General features: G+C 28.6%; 1 protein-coding gene across 1 annotated transcript in view; it reads right to left on the minus strand.

The window, feature by feature from the left end:
• The window catches only part of LOC142327460 (protein obstructor-E-like), a 52,877-nt gene extending 30,500 nt beyond the window's left edge, over positions 1–22,377 (minus strand). The window contains exon 1 of the mRNA XM_075370552.1: positions 22,222–22,377. Within this exon, the coding sequence (XP_075226667.1) occupies positions 22,222–22,273 (52 nt within the window). The 5' untranslated portion in view covers positions 22,274–22,377. The remainder of the gene's footprint in view (positions 1–22,221) is intronic.
• Between the last annotated feature and the right edge of the window lie 917 nt (positions 22,378–23,294).

A 23,294-nucleotide genomic window follows, 5' to 3' on the forward strand; every position in this document is an offset into this window, starting at 1 on the left:
ATGACTTAATTATGGAAAATTTAGATAAAATTACGAAAAAGATCAAAATGCTCTGTAAAAAAAAATTGAGTGTGATTTGATAATCCCTTCGTCAAATTTCTTTTTTACATTACAAATAATGCAATATTTAAAAGTGTAACTAAAAAAAAAAAATTTTACAAAGATACAGCCATAATTCTACATAAACAAAAGTTGTAATTTTCTAGGAAGGGGGTGAAAATGTTACGCTAATTCTTTTTTCTTTCAAAAAATACTTAAGAATAAAGATTGAAAAAAATAAGATTTTTAGATTTTTAATGTAATTGTTAATTTGCGAGATGGATTTAAATTTAAAATTAAAGAATATTTTCTGTTACCACAGACCACTGGAATGGGGTTTGAAGGCTTACTAATGTAGAAAATGTAGATACAAAAACAACGATAAACTCCTTTCCTGAAGAAAGATAGCTAAAAAAAAAGAAGAAAACTAGGAGTATAGAAAACTCGTATATGTCATTTTTTGTGTATATTAATTTATCTTTGGGTGGTATTAAATTTTTTTTATAACTTGCGATGTTGATAAAAAAACCATGAACGGTTTTAAGAAATATTTTTTTGTAAGTGTCCCAGTAAAGGTTTGAAATTTTATTTCGGCCAAAACACACACCCCCTTTTCCAATTTTCGAAAAAAATTAATACATTCTTTCTCCCTGAAGGTAGTAGCTTACCTGCTTACCGAGTTTGAAGATAGGTTGAGGAACGGGGTCCAGAGTTTCAAGACCAAATACAGGCCAACACATACATACGTACAAACGTCTATCTGACACAAAAAAATATATTGTAGGTGGGATGTTTTTATTGGAATAAAAAACTCTTCGCAGACCATTCACGATTTATTTAAATAGATTTCTTTTCAATTTAAAAAATGGCACAAAATTTCAAAAAGACCAACTTTAAAATTTTTTTTTTGATCTGATTTGTATACTTTGCCGTTATTGCTATATGAGCACATATCACTAAAGCCGGGAAAGGAAAAATGTGGGAAAAATTACGGATACCATATTTGGGATAAGAAACATTGAAGAAAAGATAAGCTACTTGAGAAGTGAAACTGATCGGAGGATTTGTGAAACAGGGCATCAAAAAATATAAATAGGCGTAGCATGTTGCTAAAATGAGGTAAATATATACTAGAGAATCTATTAGTGACGAAGTTTGTGAGTAGTATAAATGTCGATGATAGTGTCTATATAAGGGGAGAAGAAAAAATAGTAAACCTAAGAAAACGGAGTGCGGATATTGAAAATACTCGATTTGTTTAGCCTAGAGAAAAAAATGTAAATATTTAGAAATATGAAAGAGATCTACGGCCTAAAATATTAAAAAAAGAATATATTTGTTTTGTATACCGTAGTAGGCTGAGATTTATTAGAACACATGCTTATGTTTCACATCCGATTCGAGAATAACTTAACAGAAATACGTAGGTCTATATGTATAGTACTGCTCTTGTATTAATTTAAAACGGAGCTCGTCGATTATAAATAATCGTAAACGTTAGATATGAATGACTTGCAGGCCGAAGGGTGGTTAGAAATGTAAAATAAATATATGTATATACAGAGAATTTTATTAACGTTATCAATGTTCAGTGTTGCAATATACATTTGTGGGTGTGGGGGAGGGCGTGTCCTTTTAGTGGTACCTTTTACATGTATAATGCACTTACAACGAATACGTTACTTGTTTGTTTTATTTTGTAGAAAATGCTTGTCAGTGAGTTCAACACCCGGCCAATTGCGGACACTAAACCTGCAAAAGTATGTGTGATATTACACGCACGCACGCACGCACGCACGCGCTCAAACACAAACCTAAGTCTCTCTCACACTCTCTCTCTTTTTTCCCGGACTGTCTACGATTAGTAACAGTGTAATCTGATTTGTTATTTACAAAATAATTTCATTAATTTTTCAATTATTTTATGTTAATTAGTTATTTCCAAAGAAATTATTATTTCATTAATATTTATTATTTTTTTCGTCGATGTTATATATCGTATATTCTATAAGGATGGTAGATAAAAAATTGTTAACTTCGATCAGTTTAATCCACCGTGAATTAATCTTATTCCTAAAAGCATTCGGTTATTCAAATGCTAGTCGGATTGATTACTGTAAAATCCTGTAGCAGTAAGAAGAAGGTGTTATAGAACAAAGGTAGGGTTGTAGCCAGCAATTAATTAGAGCCCACTTCTATTACGATTCAGATCGTGTCTGACGATTATCGATCGATAAATTAATCAGATAATTATATCATCATTATAAGGTTTTTGCCCCCATCTAGATTCTTATCACTAAATTTGTTTTATTTATCTTCTATTTCACGCTCTTTAATTTCGTTTCTCAGAAATGGGTTTTATTTTTATTCTTCGGTTTCATCCATTTGTTTCTCCTTTAAATCTTTAAACAAGTCGATCCTTCTATCTTAAAATAATAGTAAAACATTTTCTCTGTTTTCAGTTTTAACGAAAGACTTTTATTTTTCCTCGTTTTGTTTTTACACCGTTTCGTTTTTAACAAAAGGTTAACTTATCGAACAGTTCTATTTTAATCTTTGCCGTATAGAAAAGAAATAATCAACAAACCTGTTAAAAGAGGTACTTAAAAAAGTAAATAAAAATAAAAAGTTATGCTACAGAATATATTAATATATTATTATTGTCTGATTAATGATTATTATTCTGTCAAGTGATCAAACCGAATAGACTTGAAATATATGTCCCGTAAAATGTAAAGTAACATTATTTTATCTGCATGTACATGTTTACATTTTTACATGTTTACTATTCACTCCTTAGCATCCTTAATCGTAGATACATTGTCTATTTCAATTTATTCTGTAAAACATTTATTCCTGCAAGAATATTAAACGGTTTATCACTTCCTTAAATTTTTATTCAATTCATAACGGAATATCTTATTTGATCGGTTCACTTTAACTTTCTTTATCGGTGTGATAAATCTTTATCTTATCCAGTCCTGTATAAGGATGGTTAATCTAAGTTGGAAATTTCAGTGATTTAAAATATTTTTAAGCTGATTTTATTTAGTCGATTCTGGATTTGAATTGTCTAAAACCACAGAAGTCGTTTGTATTATTCATTTTTATTCTGTAAACAGTGTTAGAAATACATATTTTATAGGGTTTTGTAATTATTTCTTATTTATTGGTCAGTATTTACTATTTATTATGTTTTCTTTTATGTTTTTATTTATTTATATATATCCTTTATTATAAAAAATAGAAGTCAATAGAATATTCAAAGAAAAAATGACAGAGAAAGAATTAAAATTATATTGACAATTACAAGGAAGTGGGATCTATCAGGAATTTACAGGTTTAACGGGAAATAGAATAAAATTGATTCGGATATGGTGTAAGAGCTTGCTGCAGTACAGATCTGTCAACAAATTGATGACAATGAGTGCTGTCCGGATTTTTTTTACAGGTTCTTATATTCTTTAAATCATGATAAATTAAATCGTTTAAGTTTTCGTGATGTATGATTATTATCTTTCTGATTAAAACTGAGAAAGAAAAAAAACAATTACTTTACTTTTTAGGAAGGAGCTGTGAACCGGAAACACGTCTTCATTACCCTTTTCCGTTTTGTTTCTTAAGGAAAAAAACTTACCGTTAACTTGGGTTAATGACTTACGTATTGCTATTAAAAAGCCGTCGTATTTTACCGCAGTTTTCAATTAGCTTTATATGTACAGTTACTTTACTTGTGTAACTAACTAACTTGCCAGACATTTATTACTGCCTATAATCATTTTAACCTAAAGTATTTTATCTTCTATCTAATTTTCTTTCTTTTTTAAAATTTTATTGCTATATATGTTGTTAAGTACGGTATGATTAGCTTATATGTCTTTAAAGGTTAGGGGGTTTCGTGAAATTATTATTTTTTTGAAATACACTTTGATTGAAATTAAGTGTTTACTTAAGGTGTTGTATATCTTTAGAAAGCTCTTTCTACCCTTACATTTACAAAAACCACAACATATATATGTATTCTTATTTTATTTCAAACACAGGTCGACTGGGCAAATTGTTTATTGCTTAAACAAACAGTGTAAGTAATGCCCTCCGTCACTGGATCATATGCATAAGAACACAATTACATAACGTTGCATAAGAAAATTCTCAGAAGAAATTTACTTACAGTAAATTTCAGCTAAAACTAAAAAACAAAAAAAAAACAAAATTATATATAGTTTCTGTTATGGTCCAGTTACCAGAAAGCTGGAAGATGAGACTTGTAAAGTTATTACAACTAACAATAATTACAGGGAACCAATAGAATGCAATGTACCAGGTATTTCTCATAGGATGCTTATTTATTTCATATTCAAAATTGTTTGAAAAATAAGGGCACTTTAATTTACCTCTAAAACTGCTTGCATGACAGGAGTGCTTGTTAAAGATAACCGCACCCATTTTTTCTTCAAGTCGGCTTAACACCCTTCAACAAAACTGTGCGGATAGTTAACTTATTCGTAATATTTTTTTTTTTTATTAATAGAAACATTTTTATTGTCCTTTATATAATACAATATGATTGCTTTGTAATAAATTAAAAAATTATAAAATTAAAAGAAAATGTAAAATGTAAACTTAAAAAAATGGTTAGATTATTCCTTTCTTTTTTGGATTTTTAAATTTCAATCTAATTTAAAAATTAATTAATTAATTAATTAGGGATAAGATTTGGGTATAATTAAGTAATATATTCCACATTAATCACTGTGTAATGCCTCTGGTGTGTGAGTGTGTATTTGTTTGTTAGGAGATTAGCGATTAGTTTGCTCGTACAATGCGTAAGATTTAATTAAGTTCACTTCCTTGAACGGTTATGGTTATTTTGGAACAATTATGAGACTAGATTAAGAAATAGGAACCTAGCAGTTTAGTAAGTGTATTTAATTACCCTTTTACGTATATATACAATAGCTCGGTGTCCACTGATAAGGTAATGTAGTTTAAGTGTTAGATAATATTATCGTAGTTAATTATGAACAAACTGGAACGGTAGAGAAACTTGTAATAATATTTAATGTCGGTCCGGCTGTTTTCTCGCTGCGTCGGTCGGCTTAGTCTCGTATTACACAAGTCTGTTTGTTAGTGGCACGCGGCACATGGCACGCTTTTATACTTGTAATGTATACCTATATAAAAGTAGATTGTTCGATAATCTTAATAAATTGGGTGGTCATGTAATTGAGGGCGGAATTTATTATTTTTACGGTTCTAATAACATCGAATAAGTTACGGTTACGAAATTAAGATAAAAGGCAGTCAAGATTCTTATTACCTTCGCTATATCTATAGACTAAATGTCATGGACTTCTATAATCGATTTTTGATAATCTTTATAATTTTTTTAAATCGCCAAGAATATTATTATTTTAAGTTAATTCAATAAAATTAGGAAATTATGAATTTCATTATTTTAACTATTAATTTCGTTATCAACATTCTCCGGTTGTTTATCATAAATTAGTTTTTCTTCTGTGACCGCGCTTTTTGGAATAGAATATTGAGATTATTTTTATTTATTGAATTATGTGTTTTATGGTGAGCGGAGAATTTTTTGGTACGTTCGATTTTTTTTTTTTTTAATTTACAGTTCACTGGTTTGATGATTCCTATCTTTTCTGTGCTAATCTTTTAACTTTACCATATTTACTGTATCCTTGTGTCATCAGTTATCTGTTTTATATATGTGTATATAAAACATTTATATACACACATACATACTAGCCGGTCAGGGTTTGCTTCGCCTCGCTCCCTGGACTCCCGACGCGTTCCTTACGGTTGTGAGAATATTAAATATTTTGCAAATATTCATTAAAGAAAAAAAAGTTAGTCATTATACTTCATTATATTTCTGTTTCCATGGTGACAGTAATATAATGAAGTAAAAGGCTTCATTTTTTGTTCCTTTAGTGAATATTTTTAATTTACAACGTCACTCCTAGAGGGTGGGCCTCGATCTACGACTTAAAACCTTACCTCGGATAACACGAATGTATCCTGAAAATTTGAAAGCAGTCGGTCATTTGGTTCTCACGTGATGCTGTTGAAAATAAACAAATAGCAAATAAATTTTCGCATATCCTAATTTTCATCTTCCGACTTTTTTTTTTATTAATGAGAGAAAACTGTTTTAAAGTCACAATACGTATTCATTCAAGTGAATTACATGATGAGGAGGTACTTTTTCGTTTATCCTCCCCAACAGTTTGCAAAGTTGTCATATGAAAATAATTAAAAATAGCAGGAATTATTGATATTAACAATAACCAGGTTGGAGAAATAACCCGATAACACACTAACATGCTGTTTTATAGCGGTCATTTTAAGTATTCTCTATATTAACATATTTTACATATTAAAAATGCATTAACGCTTATAATTATAGATATAAATTATAAATGTAATCTAGCCAAACTTAACCTGAGCTCGTTAACCTCGACTAATTAACAGTAAATATGATTTGATTATTTAAATACTCAAAACATTACTGTTAATTAGTCAAGCTTAACGAGCGTAGGTTAATTTTGGTTAGATTATATTTATAAAATAAATATAAATGGTTATAAAAATGGTAATGTAAACGGTTATATTGGTTTATTTCTCCAATCTGGTTATTGTTATTATCAATATTTCTTGCTATTTTGCGTTATTTCCTTGTGAAAAAACTTGCAAACTTGTAGGGGGAAGAAGAGAGAACGTTTCTCTTCTTCCCCCTACAAGTTTGCAAAAAGTACCAACGAAGGAATCTACTAATCTACTAGTCCCATTACTGAATTCTTCTGAGGAATTCCATTACTTATTAATAGTCACCAGAAATTAGAATACACCGATCATAATGTATTAGTTTTCACAGTAATAAAGGTTACCACCTGGCCGATCACAGCACGAAATAATTTTGATTATTGATAAAATATTTATTTTTTGATAGATATAGATAAAATCTTAAATAACAGTTGTAGTTTTTTCGACCAACGAAATGCCATCACATTTTCCTTTACACATTACGGCTTTAATTTAATGATATTGTAGTAATTAAATAATATTATGATATTGTAATTTTAATAGCTTAATGTGTGAATATCTATATTCACATCGTTGAAGTTTAGTCTATCGTTTTAGTTTTGGCGCCTGTAAAGCGACTGAAACGTAAAAGTTACTGGACGGTGTCCCTTTCTTTTCATAGTAATTATGTTTAATATAGTCAGTCCTTGGAGAGAATAGAAGGAAGATTTTGGGCTTAAATATGACCTGTATTTCAATGGGCTTGGTTGGCGTACCGATGTGCAACAGTATATTCGGATTAGTGAACCACTTTTTTCTTTTCACTTTTACCCCTCATAAACTTGTTATGATTTGGAATGATTTTTGTTCAGCGGTATGTTTATTAAACCTATTAAAAAGATTTATACCACGTAATTCATTTTTATAAATTTTCCATTCTAAATATTACCGATCTAAAATTTCTATTTTATTTTAAAACATTTTTTCGTACCTAAATATAAGTCATTGACTTTATTTTATACATTTTGTTTGTGTAAATTATTTGGATTTATTTTAACGAAATAAAAAGACAGGATAATCTATTATATCAGACCGACTGACATGTTTTCATGAAATAAATAAATAAAACCTTTTTATTTCCAAAATGTTTATTAAGCGTTCACCTCTGCGATCTGTAATTAGGTCTAGGAAGTTTGAATTACGGTATACAATGCGCGTGCGCACACGCAGACACTCAGAATAACTTGTTGAAACTTGATTCTGTAATTAATCGAATGAATGCTACTTTTTAATTAGTTTTTTATTGTATATCAATATTATTTCTATTTGATTAATATAATAAAAGAAGTTTTGAAAGAGGTCAAGGAATACCGCATACATCTCTTTTTATTCATTGTTAAAAGAAGGCAGGATATTTTCACCCGTCGTATTCTGTAATGTCGTTAATTTCTGATTTATCTTTTTTTCACGTAATATATAAATAGATATTTAATGAAGAAATTCTCTACGTCCGGATTTCTCAATTTATTTTATTAATTTATTCCTTCCCACCAATGTAATTATACTGTAAACATTTTATGCGGTGAAGATTTCATCTCTATAAGTACGTGTTTATTTTTTTCATTATTATTTCTATTTTTCACAAATTAGGTTCATTCTGTACGATTATTTAAAGTTATATACAGACAAATAAAATTTAAACGGTAGACAATTTTACACATGAAAGTCTGTTTAATTGTTGGTAGGCTTTCACGTAAATTATTCTAAAATGGGGAAATAAAACTTTTTCGGAAATATTATCACGATAATTTTTGATAAAGGTTTATTTTTTAAACTAAGTATCGACGTAAATACAAGAGGGATTAAAAATAAACTGTCAAAACGATTTACAAAATTTGGTTGCCCGGTCTTCTTTTCAAATTAAAATTCTACCTGCTACAACCTTATTATTTAAACCTTCACAGTTATCTGGATTGTCGCTTCTCAAGAGCTAACTACAATCAAGAGTTGTCTGTTTTTCGATAATAATTGAGGAATTTCACAGGGCTCAGTTCTGAGACCGGTTCTATTCCTGGTCTACACTGCTGATCTACCTAATCCGGACAGTGTTACAGTTGCGTCATATGGAGATAAGTCGGCAATCTTGGCGGTTGACGGTAGCCCGAATATAGTCTCGGTGAAATTGCAATTTGCACTGGATACCATCAGTGTTTGGCTACGTAAATGAATAAAGGTAAATCCGACAAAGTTTAGCACGCAACGTTTCACGATGAGAAGAAAAGATTGCCCTAAAGTTCATTTAAACTGTGTCAGAGTTCCTTATGCCAGTAAGGTAAGGTATCTGGGAGTTTACTTTGATGGCCGTTAAACTTGGAGAGATCATGTAAGGGACAAAAGGAGGTTGCTTGACGTTAAGTTTAAAAGGATGTTCTGGATATCGGGTAAGGGATCTCAACTTTCTTTATCCGACAAGATTCTGCTCTATAAGGGTTTCTTGAGGCCGGTTTGGACTTAAGGAATTGAACTCCTGGGCACAATCAGTAACAGCAATGTGGACATCATTCAACGGTTCCAGAATAAAGTATTACGTAACATACCCAAGCGCTTTGGTTCACGAGAAATACTGAGATCCCACGATTACATAGGCATTCCATACGTTCGAGAAGTTGAATGCCTAGTTCAAAACACCGGAAAGCTTCTGGCAATTATTTTTACTGAAGGTTTTTGTTAGTAGAATTAAGGAAAGTAATAATAATTGTAAGTAGAGTTAGCAATTTCTAATTTAATTATTTTATGGCGAACAACTAATTTAATATGTGTGGGTGTGGGTGTAAGTTGTACAAAAATTTAATATTTTTAATTTGTATTTAAAATAAATAAATTTAAAAAATTAAAGGAATTATTTTTTACTTTCTTGTACGAAGTAAAGGAAGTATTGTGATCGCGAAAAATTTCTGTTTTCAGAATTCAACGGAAATATCCATTTTCCCCATCCCTGAATCCATTTTGACTAGTTCGGCGTGATGTCTGTTCGTTTGTATCTCGCGTAAATCAAAAACGATTAGCCGTAGGATGTTGAAATTTTGGATTTAGGACTGTTGTAACATCTAGTTGCACACCTCCCCCTTTAATTGCAATCGACTGAACCAGAAATGTCCAAAAAAGCCCAAAATAAAAAAATTGTATTTTGGACTTTTTCTTAACTGCAGTAATAAGCCCTTATTGAGAGCTTTTCAATTATATAAGTGGTACTTATTTTCATTGGTTCAGAGTTATGGCCAAATAAATTTTTAATTAACTAAATATTTGGATGTTACAAGGGGAAGGGACATAGGTTCGAATCAGACTTCCTATCCTTTTCTTTTTTTTTAAAATTTAAATGTATTGATTTATTAATAATTATTAACCTGTGATTGTAAAAAAAAAATTGTTTGATAAATAATTCAGTAATAACAATAAAAAAAATATATGAAAAAATATCAAAATTTATTAACGAAATAAACTTTTATGTACTTTTCATTTAAAAAAAATGTGTTTATGTAATTTAGTAGGCGTACAAGTAAGTCGTTACGTGTCCACATCAGATATTTCTTTTGTAAAACCGTAATATTTCAGCTAATTTTATGTAGTTATTTATGTTACAAAAAAAAAATGTTAGTAGCAAATGTCAACTATTACAAAATTTCAACAAATAAATTACTTCCTTTTCTTATAATTTCCATAAAACCTCTTTCAGTTATGCATTCTTGTTGCCATATAAAAAAAAAAACAGCCTAACCTAACAAAGATTTGATTTCAAAACTAGTATTATATTGTTAGTTACACATCCGTTTGTCTAATTTAGAAGTTGTAGGTATACATTTAAATCAAATTAAAGTCTGGTTTAATCCTATCAGCAGTTAAAATAAACTTAACCGGTTGTGGTAAGGGAATCTAAGTTTAGACTTATTTGGAATTAGTTGATTAGATATTTACACGATCAGATAATGCAGGAAATAATCTACTGCAGGATAAAAGTGTACGAGATAAAATTAATGTATTATTCCTTTTTTGTCGGAGATAAATAACTTTAGTGTATCGGCCATCGACACGATCTGACATTTAAAAATTTCATAAAATTTACATCTAAAAATACTGATAGTTTTCATGTCAGCTGACATACGGAATTCTCTTTCGTTGGTCATACATCTCAAATATTCATATATATTTAAAATGAAAATGTAGATAAACTATTGCTGTATAATTTATTTTCAAATTGCATACATTAGATAAATTTGAAGCGAGGAGTTCTAAGACGAATTGGAGAAAAATACGGTAAATGTAGATTTACGATACGAGAAATAGTTTAAGGCTTCTGTTGACACAGATTAGAAAAGAAACAAAAACCCTAAAAGTTTATAAAAATTAATTAAATTAGCCTGAGCGGGTGTAAAAGTTCAGGTTTGAAAAGATTTTACATGAAAGATTTTTACATTATTTTTACACTATTTTACATAATTTCAAAGCTAAATTTCTCAAAATTGTTTCATAGGATTTTAATAAAAACTTAATATGTTTATTTTTGTTAGAATGAAAAACTATTTGACCTATTTTCTTTAACTGTAGACATATTTCACAGAATTAATAAATACATTTTATTTTTTTATACCATGCAAAATTTTGGCCGACTTTTTAGAGAAATTTTGTTCGCTTGTTAAGTTTTTATCATAAAAAATCAAAATTCATTAAGAAATTAATATAAAATTGGATTTTAAGAAATACTACGCGTGTGGATGTATATGTGTACAGTGACGAGTAATGAAGAGAGTTTATCCTCAAGTGGGAGTCTGTCTGAACGATTAGTACAGTTCAGTCGGATAATTCCGCACTACACACAATATTTTGTGTTTTCCCATCGATGTCCACCGTCTGGAAGTCTTCGAGATTGTCTTTTCGATGAGAGGAATTTATCTTGTATCATAGTCCTTTTTTTTACGGAAATTATCTCTTTCTCACCATCCACCACTTACCTTTATACTTCATCCTTTCCTCCGTATGGTTTTCTGTAAATATTTCTGAAAATATTTGTTAGACGCCAACTGATTGGGATGTTAAAGCTGCGAGGAAGCCTTAAGTTATTATTTGTGTGATTCGTTTAAGTATAGAATCGATAAATTTTGATATAATTGTATTGCGTGTGGGTGTGTGTGATATCGAGATATCAAATTCACTTAGTATGTTACTTGTTATTTTTTATGTAACTTTCGTTGTTCGTTTATAAAAAGCTTCTTTTTGTTATCGCATTTCAACTTACTACAACCTGACGGAGATGGCTCTTTCTGTGGAACGATCAGAAGACTACTTTCTATCCGCTGGCTGTACATAAAGCGCATACTAGGATTGACGTGTTAGTCGGTAGAGCGCGAGGTCTTATAGTTCTTAATATGATATTAGAATACGAGAAAGAGATCGAATCGACCGAAACGTTTGAAGTTCTTATGTTTTTTAAAGAATATTTGAAAGAAAATTCTCTTCTGGTAATTTCAATTATACGGAATTTTCTTTATCTATAGATTTTATTTCAGCCTAAAAAACTAAGTAGACTTATGATAAAACAGCTAATGTTATTATTAAGATAAAACGATTTTTCTCTGAAATCAAATAAAGGCATATTAAATGAATTATTTCTAGCACGATATCTCTAGTGTTCCTCCTCCCCCCAAAAAAAACTATTTTGGGAAAATCTTATTTTTAATGTTATATAGTATTAGTTAAAGTAGTATCGGTTAAATCAGTATTTTACGATTTCGATTAATGGAGACGTAATTTTATACATCTATTCATACTTATAATTATATGTAAATTCCATACTGTTATTTCTTCCTAGTAATTCTTTTAGTAAAACTTCCTAGTTAAAGCATGGTTATTATTAAATTCATAGTCCTACTGAAACCGCGGATTTCCTTGGCCTACCTCGCCTATAACAGACAAGCCTGCTACGTGTAGACTATATATATACACACACATAGTCACACATATTACTAGACTGCCTAGGTGACTTAACACTGAAATAAAGCCAAGACCTTGGAATTTAATGCATAAAATATTTGAATTTCCAATGAATTGTCGTTGCAACTAATATATATTAAATCTATTTATTGTAAGTGATTTGATATCGTAACTATTTTTATATGTTGTAGTAATTTATAAATACTTATGTATACTTGCAGAAATAATAATTCATTTAATTGATGCAAAGTTATGCATAAATAATATTTATCGACCTTTTAATGACCTTTATAAAATCCTGAACTCATTTTAGTTAATTTTATTATTATTATTGTTTGTATATATGATAATGAAGGAGTTACGAAATACAGGTATGACCATATGTCTATGTTTCATTACTTTCGTTTTTATTGGATTCAACCAAAATGATATGTTTAATTAGCCTAAAGGTTTTGGCTTATTAAATTAGTAAGAATTAAACATTAATTTAAATTAAAATGTAAATTAAGAAGCACTTTTACGTCAGTTAAAAATAAATAAGTTGGAATTTTTAAGAATTTTTTTAAAATTACGAATATAGATCGCAGCGTAAGCCTGGATAAAAAAAAATAAGCGTTCAAATCTGTTATTAGGAATGAAAATTATGGGTTGATAAATTATATTTAGGATATTTTATTTTTCTGGAACTCATCTTCAAGAAAAGTCAGAAGGTAAACAAAATCCTAAATCAGACATTTGAAGTAGAGAGAATGATTTAAGTTAAAATTATTTCGGAAACTGGGATGTGTTTGATAGGGACCGGAAAAATATAAAATACAAACTGTGATAAAATGTAACTAAAGATGTAAGGTAAAAAAGATTAGGCTATAATGAAACTGTTAAACTTTAGAAAGAATACCTTACAAATTATTAACGTTCTTAAAATATCAGTTAACAACATTTTTCCTCCAATAGGCCTACTAACATGGGGTCTTATTTTCCCAACAAACATTACTTCCTAAAAGTAGGTATTAAGGAACTTCATTAAATCTCGTGTTCATTTTTTAGGAGAGTGCTAAAATTTTCTTATTTGATTACTGAAAATACTTTTATTTTAAAAATTCTTTGAAGATATACCGCTATTTTAGAATAATATTAATTCCTAAAATGTGACGGCTGAATTTGTTTTTTTGTAGTTCTACTTAAATTCTTTTAATCAGGTATTTAAAGGGATTTAATAACTTTCATTAGTACACTTTCTGTCTGTTAGTTGTTATAAATAAAAACCTGTAGAATTTCTATAAAGGTATGCCGTTTGACATAAATGAGTCACTAAACTGCACTGCAAGTGCCGAATCTATTTTCAAAGATGACAAAATTCTACGCTAGGTTTATTGACGAACCAATTGAACGAGGTATTATCCCGTCATTTCCTCACTGACGTAAATATGTTATTCATATCACCGTGATAAGCTTAGTAAATTGAGGGATGTTCAACCCTAAAAGAAGTAGTATAGTGAAGATCATTATTTTTAAAGAAAAAATTTATTAGAATGTGAACATAAAGTACAAGAAGCATCCGTTACAATGGATGCTTTTTGTGCTTTGTGCTCTTTACATCTGTTATAGAATGTAAGAAATGTTGCGGTCGATAGAGTTTAACGGCAAATTAATGATTACGTATAAGTTCTGCTTATTCGGAGTAGGTAAAACAAGCACGTTACAAATTCAAGTAAATTTGAGGTGTTTTCAGTAAGTTTTATTTTTAGGAGATACAAAGTTTAACGTTCCAGAAATTTTCTACTTTTTTTTTAATTTAAGCAAAGAAATCAAATTGAAGTCGGTATGTGATCTATATTAATTAACCTTTAACTATTATTTTTACAGAAAATAAAAGAATGTATTTCAGTTCATTTACAAGATGTTAATAAAAAAGGCAGTTAATAAAAAGTGAAGGCAGTTACTTTTATACGGATTTGAATACTAGATCGTGGATACCGGTGTTCTTTGGTGGTTGGGTTTCAATTAATCACACATCTCAGAAATGGTCGACCTGAGACTAATTCTCTTCATTTTCTAAGTAATTTTCTTCATTTTTAAGTCATTTATTTTACAAGTATTTATTGTTAAGTATTTATCTTTTCTTAAAACGTTGATAAATAAGATTACCTCATTCCTAAAATTAAAAATGTACCGTTTATTAATATCTCTTTTAATTTATTCTTTCATTTTTTATATTACAATTAATTGGTCAATGTCCATAGGATTTTAAATATTTTTATAATCGCATATAGTCAATTATTTCACGTGATGAAATTCAGGAGAATAAATTTAAATATTTAAATGCTTACTTTATAGGTAAGTAGCACTTCACTTATACATATCATCCTCATTCATTCTCGGAGGTAATACCTGACGGCGATTCCCGCAGGATAAACAGGAAAAAGGAGAAAAAAGTAAATAAAAATATAAAATGTAATTTTGTATTATAATTTGTTTTATTAGAGTTTATTTGAAAAAAAAGGAATTTTGCTTTATGTTTTTCTTACAATTTAACAATTGGTATTTAATAATAGAATTAAATTTTAGTGTAATTGAATCGTTAATCCGTAGTATTTACCGCGTAATCAGAATTTATTATTGTTTATTTTTTTATAATATTATCATTGTCGATTAGTAGTATTTATTTTTTTAAAAACAATATTAAATCTAATACTTTCCTTTTATCCATTTATTTAATTTGTACTTTTATATAACTTTCACGCTTAATTTAATATTTTAATATTAATAAAGATTTTTTTTTTTTTTAGCTAGTGAACCGTGCCTAATTTAGCTGGGTTATTTAACCACAACTACACTTACATAATAGAATAAATATTTACATTTTTAAATGATTCAATTCTAATAATTTCAAGGAAATGTAGAATAAAAAAATACTATGATTTAAATGCTTTGGCCATCGGTCCAACGGTTAAGTCATAAGTTGTTTAACATTATGTAAATTGTCGAAATAACACTTTTTTTATGATAGTTATAGTATTATGTAAACTAGCCTAAATGTTGTTGATATTATTTGGTATTAGTCTATAAAATAATACATTATTTTATAACTCTTGGATAATAATTTTTTTAATTTTAACACTTTAATAAATAAGTTGTTTTGTTAGGGCTATTTGAGGTAGATATAATAATATATTTGGAACTAAAAAGAAGTCTTTTCCAGCATTTCTGCGGTACAAGATCGATCTAACTTGATTATTTTATGAAATCACTTTAGTATTTTATGGCTTAATCATTATTATTTAGAAATTATGTATCCAGATGATTAACTTAAGCAACGAGAGCTTTTATTTAATCTAGTTACTAAATCAAACACGGATATAATAATGAAAAATATTCACTTGTATGGAGGAGTTCAGCGCTGTTTCTTATTGTCCAATAGGAAAAGCAAAAAAGAAAAGAATACAGGTCTTTGAAATGTGATGTTAGACGAGTGTTAAAAATTGGGTAAGGTGACAATATTCGAAGTGAAGAGATCTTTAACCGAATATGAGAGAAGGGGAAATATTTACATGAATCTTATTAGATTAGTTGACCTATTTGTAAAAATCAGGGTTTGACTAGTTTTGTTATTAACGGCTGAATAGAGAGAAAATTGTATAGGAAATTCAATATTAACATATAAAACAGATTACTAAGGATATATGTAGTAATTATAATTATGTTAGGATTTTAAAATCGAACAGAAAGAAATTGAGAATTCAACTAGTCAAATGATAATTTCTTAATAACAATAAAAAAGGTATATTTACTTATTTAGTCTAAAATACGAAATAAAAAACTACATAAAATTTTATTTCTATTACGTCTGATATTTTTTATTGTTATGATTGAATTCTTATTTATCGTAAAAATTTTTATAATGAGAGGTTAATAATTATTAATAAATCAATATATATAAATTAAAAAACAAAGTTAAAAAAGGAGATGAAGTCGGATTCGAACCGATGTGCCTTTCCCTTGATCTAAATATTTCGTTAATTAAAATTTTATTTGGCTGTAACTGGAACCAATGAAAATAAGTACCACTTATTATATATACATCGTTGAAAAGCTTGCAATGGGGACTTATTGCTGCAGTTAAGAAAACATCCATATTGTTTGGATTTTGAGCTTTTTTTGGACACTTTTTGTTCAGTCGATTGCAATCAAAAGGGGAGGTGCACAACTAGATGTTACAACAATCCTAAACCCAAAATTTCAATATCCTACGGCTAATCATTTTTGAGTTATGCGAGATACATACGTACGTTTAGACGTCACGCCGAAACTAGTCAAAATTTATATTTCCGTTGAAATCTGAAAACCGTAATTTTTCGCGATCATAATACTTCCTTTACTTCGTACAACGAAGTAAAAACAGTTAAATTCTTTCTGTAATTAAAAAAAAAAATCGGTTAAAAATTTTAAATCAAGTCGAAAAAAATATTGAAGTATTGATGGAATGTAATCTTTCATGTAATTAATCTTAAAAAATTTTTACGGTACCTTAAATTACACTTGTAAATATAAATATTTTTAAAATAATATATCGTGTTTTAGATGATGAAAAAGTGCATTCTACAATTTTATCTTTACTAAAATAATAATACATTTTGGGCTACTAAGTTTTTGAAATAATCATCAAACCATTTTCCAAAATTTTGATCAAAAATTATTTATTTACAAAATGAAGAGGATTAACCGAAAAGGTTTATTTCAGTTGGATTCAACAAAACGAAAGAACCGGTTCAGTATTCCAGGTTATCACGATTCAGAAATCATTCTTTACTGAACTTGAGTTACAGTGTTCAACCAGGGTCTTGAATTTGTAACCATGTATAGTTAACTCTGTTTTGAGTTATACAGGCGGAGAAAGATATGCTTTAAAAGTACGTTTGAAAAAATAATTTCTGTTTAAAAAAAAAATAGTAATTTGTATAACTTTTTAAGCAATCGTTATTTTTGAGGATTTACGTCGGTGACATACTGACCGGGGCCTGGCTGATGACTGTGCGATGTAATCAGTTATAGGGTCTAAAGACCACCTCCGGTAAAGCCCCTCAGGGATCGGAACTGAGGTGGCGGTGTGGCAACCGGTAACGTCATAAGGTGGGTGTCTTCCCCTACGGGGTTGGGTTGGAATTGATATTTTGATATGGCGGTAACGGAGGCTACATTGGCTTGCTCTGAATAGCTGTTAGATATCAACTTCCAAGCTCTCCGAAGTACAGTTTTATTCAGCCGTTCAAATGACATCTTCACTATAACTGTATATTAAACATTATCTCTTTCAGATAAAATATTGTCGAATTGTGTTTCTTTTATCTTAGGTGCAATATTTATACAGCCAAAAGAAATACTGGTATATATAAAGCGAGTTAAACGACTGTTTTTTTCTCGTCAAAAATAAATGCAGTCGGAAATATATAATAAGATTGAAGATTAAAAAATGGTTGTAGTCATTCACGAAAATGTTTATAATTTTTAAAGTTGAAGAAAATTTTTTTTAAAATGAGATACTTGTGGAAAAAGTTATGTAAGAAATATAACTTTTTTTTTAAGTAAATTTTTGTTCAAATAATTCATGTAAGATTTTCTCGATAGCGGTTCGTAGCTAAAATTAGTGGGGGTGCTGCTACAGAAAATTTTTTTCTGGGCCATGGTTAAAGTTTTCTGTAAAATAAAAGAACCGAAAAAATGAATCAAATAGAATAGCTGGAAGCAGGATAATAATCTAATTCTACTCTTTATCACTTTCAAGAATATGGTACACAGTTTTTAAGCACAACACATGCGGAGTAAAACAAAAACTACCTTCTACCAGCACGCCAGGGTCGGCACTGCGGGAGCGACAGTGCTCTCTCTCCCTCGCAGCCTCACGTGCAGCTTCCTATGTGCGCATGCACAAAACAGCCGAACATCCGCCGCTGGAGCTGTGAAGCGCACAGTCCCATACAAAGATTTTTGTATCTTTTTCATAAACTGGGGGATGGCTACTGACATTAAGCTTAAGGATTATATATTGTACAAGTGTAAAGAAAGAAGGACTCATTATATTAAATGTTATCGTTAGTATTAAGTGAAAATAAGGGATGCTGGAGTTCTACAGTGCCTATACGCGAGCCGCCACTGGATGTTCTTAACATGCTAGATGCTTTCATGATTTTATTCTATACACAATTGGTTTAATCATTTACAGAATTAAAGATGTTATTTTTCCTTAATAAATATCATTAGCGTAAAAATGATTTTCAGTCTATCAGTTGAAGAAGTATTAAATTTTAAACTGTATTCAAAGGTCATCAATATTAGCAACATCGTGGTTGCCTCCGTTTTTTTTTTAATTTCAATTCGTTCTCTGTTTTTTATGCCTTTCGATTTGACTAGACCATGCAGTAATGTCAATTAATATTTTTATTAGATTTTTCTTAGATATTTGCTCGACGTGCTTAATATGTATCCTCACTTATTAAGTGCAATAAATGCACATATAAATATATTTTATGTGCTGTATACGCGTGCGTGCATGCCGGTATGATTCTGAGAGTTTGCATAGACTGGTAGTACTTTTTTTCTTTCCTCTTGACCTATAAACACGATAGTTATATTGTTATTATAACTGTTATTAATTTTAATATAACCCTCCATGTTACAATTATAATCAGACGTTTTTTACTCATCTGTTCACGATTTTTGTTATTATAAACGAATAACGGATATATTTTACTTTTTCATGAGAAGATATTATACTTTCGTAAAGTTATTGACCTTTTAATTTCGTCCAGACGTTGCGGACAGACAACTGAAATTAAGGCTGCATTATGACTTGATATTTGCATTATAATACGTACTACATCATGGATTTTATTCTTATAAAGTTCCTTATTGATACTGTACCGTGAAATAAACTTGTAATAAGTGTATAACCGTTTGACCTTTTAACTCTTATTAAATGCTTTATTTATTTCTCTTCAAGTTTTCATATAACCTTTATGAAATATATTTTAATTTTATTGTATTTCTTTTAAATTTTTTAATTAAAAGTATAATTTATACAAACAAGATGTAGATATATTAATTCAAATTTCATGTATTATTTACAAAATAAAATCCTTTTTGTGGTTGTTTTTCAGTCCTGAAAAATTTTATTTTTTCAAATGGATTTAGATATGTGTGAATAAAAGCTATGTAATATCTCTTTTATATCAATATAAGAAAATAGATTCTAATCGTATTATTGGAAACTAATATTTCCTATCTATCCACCTGTTTCTTGTTTTAGAAATTCATATATACAAACGGGTTGAGGTATTTGAATAAATTTTAGTACACGTATTAAAACCGGTATATTCTATAAAATAAATAACGTAATGGTAATTTATTTATTTATTTTAATGTAATTGGTAAATAACTTGTATGAAAAATAAAAAGTACTGTAATTAAAAATGATAATATTGTTTACAAGTTGCTATTACAGAATGCTGCATACAATGTCCCATTTTCTCGAGAATTACTGTAACATCTTCTCCACCGGAACACATCACATTTTTATTTACAAGTATCAATTTATGCGCCACCTAATAAGAATTACATTTAAGTACACTGCACCCATGTTCTTATTCTACTTATTGAAACATATATATTATTTTTTTAAATTTTTATTTATTGAATAATGGTTTATAAACTGTTAATAGTTAATAGAACATACTTTAAGTTGTTTTAGGGTATTACACAGCTTACACTCTGTTGCCTTAAATATAGTCAAAAAGACTGAAGACAAATTTCTGTAATGAAATGTATGTATTAATAGAATAGTAATTAGGAAATAAAATGAGACATCCTTGGATTTTTTGTAGTTATTTTAAATGTATTAAAGCTTCAAACTCATCAGTAAAGATATAGCTCTACTGGTAAGCTATATTTTTTTCTTTAAACGGTAAATTTATTATTCATAAGCGACGTCATTTTTAGTTAAAAATATTTTCTATGTGTTAAGATTAATTGATATATAATTCACTACTCTAATCTTGAATTCAACCTATTTTATTAAACATGTGGATGTATATACATTGTTTATCTTTATACTATTAAACATACACTATTTTCATATACTTATAACTGTTAAATAATGCTTCAATTAGTATGCAAACACACACCCACACACACAATCAAATACAGTATATTCCAAGTCGGTTGAAATGATAATAAAATACCTAAACATGTTGTTTTCATTATTGCTGTTGTTCATTCTTTCATAGCGTAAAGGTTAAAAGTTTAAGTTGTTATCATCTAATTTATTAATGCTACTTATATTACTCTTAACATTTCAACTAGAAAATTATTCTACATTAATTCATAAAACGATCAAATTATGTAACGTAATAATATGGTATCGCTTAAAGAAATTAGAATGTTGTACATGTTGAACATAGATATTTAAATGGGTTGTATTTTTTATACGATTCTAGGAATACTCATTTTTCAGCCTTTCAAAGTAATTTAGATGTCGTAATATTTTCGTTTATGTATGTTAAAATAAAATGTACAACCACCTATCCGTACTTTACGTTCTGTATTAACATATATATTGTAATATTTAACCTTGTTATAAAAGTATAAGTGTATGGTTATAACATACATTCATTACTTTTTCTTTGTAAAATGATTAGAAATAATTTTATTAGAATAAAATAATTATTAGAAATATTGTATTATATATTTTCTTTATTGTCAAATTTTATTTGAAATGTAAATAAATGGATTTTCACTTATTATTTTATGATAATTAAAATAAAAATCATCATTAATAACAGATGAGTTATTATGGTTATTTCACGTTATCAGTATAAAAAAATAAATTTTATTTAGATAACTATGCGTTAAGCGAACTTTTTATATAAATTGGGAAAAATTCTTTTGATATCTGATTTTGCATGAAAAACCCTAGGAAACTTGAATGTATACAATTATGACAACATAATAGCTTTTTTATTTGAAATTAAGCTCTGTTGGCGGAAAACGTTTACGGTTTTTGAAAGTTATATTGCCTTGTTCCTTCATAGACCACGTTTCATTGAAGGAAAATGTAATAACTTTTTATATGATCTAGGTGACATTTTGTGGAATAAATAAGTTTTTACTTATATTCAATAAATTTTCATAAAAATTTAGGCTAATTTTTATAGTTTCATAAAAATAAATTTCGTCTGCGATTTTCTTTTTTTACGCCGAATCACAGTAATATGGATTCGTAAAATAATACGCGTGTACACTTTTGAAATCTAATAGATCGATGCATAATAAAAAAGAGTTAATAACGGAACAACACATTTGTAATGGCTTTTCTTTAAATAGTACTAATAATTATTCTTGCTCTTCTATAACTTTTCATGATGACTGCTTTTAGAAACGTTAAGTTAAAAATAAACAGGAAAACATACGAATTCAATTCCACATTAATACTTCATATTAATTAATTTTAACTTTTATTTACTATTCGTTACGAAATAAGCTAATTAACTATTAATTGTACAACATATCGTTATTTTTGGTTCGCATTACGAAAATAACTAATTTTAAAATTAAAAGTACTTATTTAACATATGAAAAATTGTTTTTATTACTGACCGAATAAGAATACCGCTAATATAATGCCAGTTGTAGTCCGCGTGGTTGTCATGGTGATAATAATGGTGGCGTGCGATGCACGATGTGTAAGGCACCAGAAGAAGAGATAGAGTGTTTGCTACTCGTGGTCGCGGTAGGTCAAACCAGGAGACCTAGGAGGGCCTCCTCTTGCCCTAATCCCCCACCCCTTTCATTCCTCATTCTAATACGACCAACACCGATGACGGAGAAATTAAGACTTCCCTCTTTTATTTGAAAATTACTTCAAATGTTTATCATATTATATTATTTTAATTAAAATAAAATTTTTAACCGTAATCGGTTAAGGTGTTGCTGTGTTTTTTTAATACTGATATTCTTTTCTTCGGTTGTAAGAATTTTCTACAAAAAAAAAATATATTATTTAATATCGCCTAGATTAGCCTTATTTATCCTTCCTATAAATTTAACGTCCTTTTTAATGGAAAAACGATTAAAGGATTCAGTATTTTATGAATATTTCCGTATTTTAACAGATATTGTACATCGTACAAGATATTCTTGTAATTTCATATTTTGTTGTGTCATAGAGATTATTGTTCATAGGGTTTTTATCCATTGAAATGGATGAAACGGATTAATCGTTTACTATTATTTCATATTTATTGGTAATAGTAAGTAGCAATATACAAATAGGGAAATTATTACCGATATATTTTTCTTAATAATGACAAGAATTTTTGGCTGTTTTATTACTGGTATTTTTTTTTTTTTTAATAAGGCTTACGATTTTTTAGAGAATTTATTACGAAATTTTTTTGAATATTTTAAATTAACACGTAGCTTAAAATGTTCTGTCCATAAATGGATGATCTTATTTAAAAAATTCTTTGTGTGTCTTTTCTTACTGAAATAAAGAACGCCGAAATTTAAAAAAAAACCTTTTAAAAAACGAGGCCAGATCTGCATTTATAGTATTATTTTTCAGTTAAAAAGAAAAGTCATAAATTTTTCATTTCCGTTGAAAAAAATAACAATTTCTATTTTTTTTATTAGCCATTTTTACTATTTATATTTTAAATTATAAAATAAAA

The sequence above is a fragment of the Lycorma delicatula genome, chromosome 7 (assembly GCF_047948215.1).
Source record: "Lycorma delicatula isolate Av1 chromosome 7, ASM4794821v1, whole genome shotgun sequence".
Classification (NCBI taxonomy): Eukaryota; Metazoa; Arthropoda; class Insecta; order Hemiptera; family Fulgoridae; genus Lycorma; species Lycorma delicatula.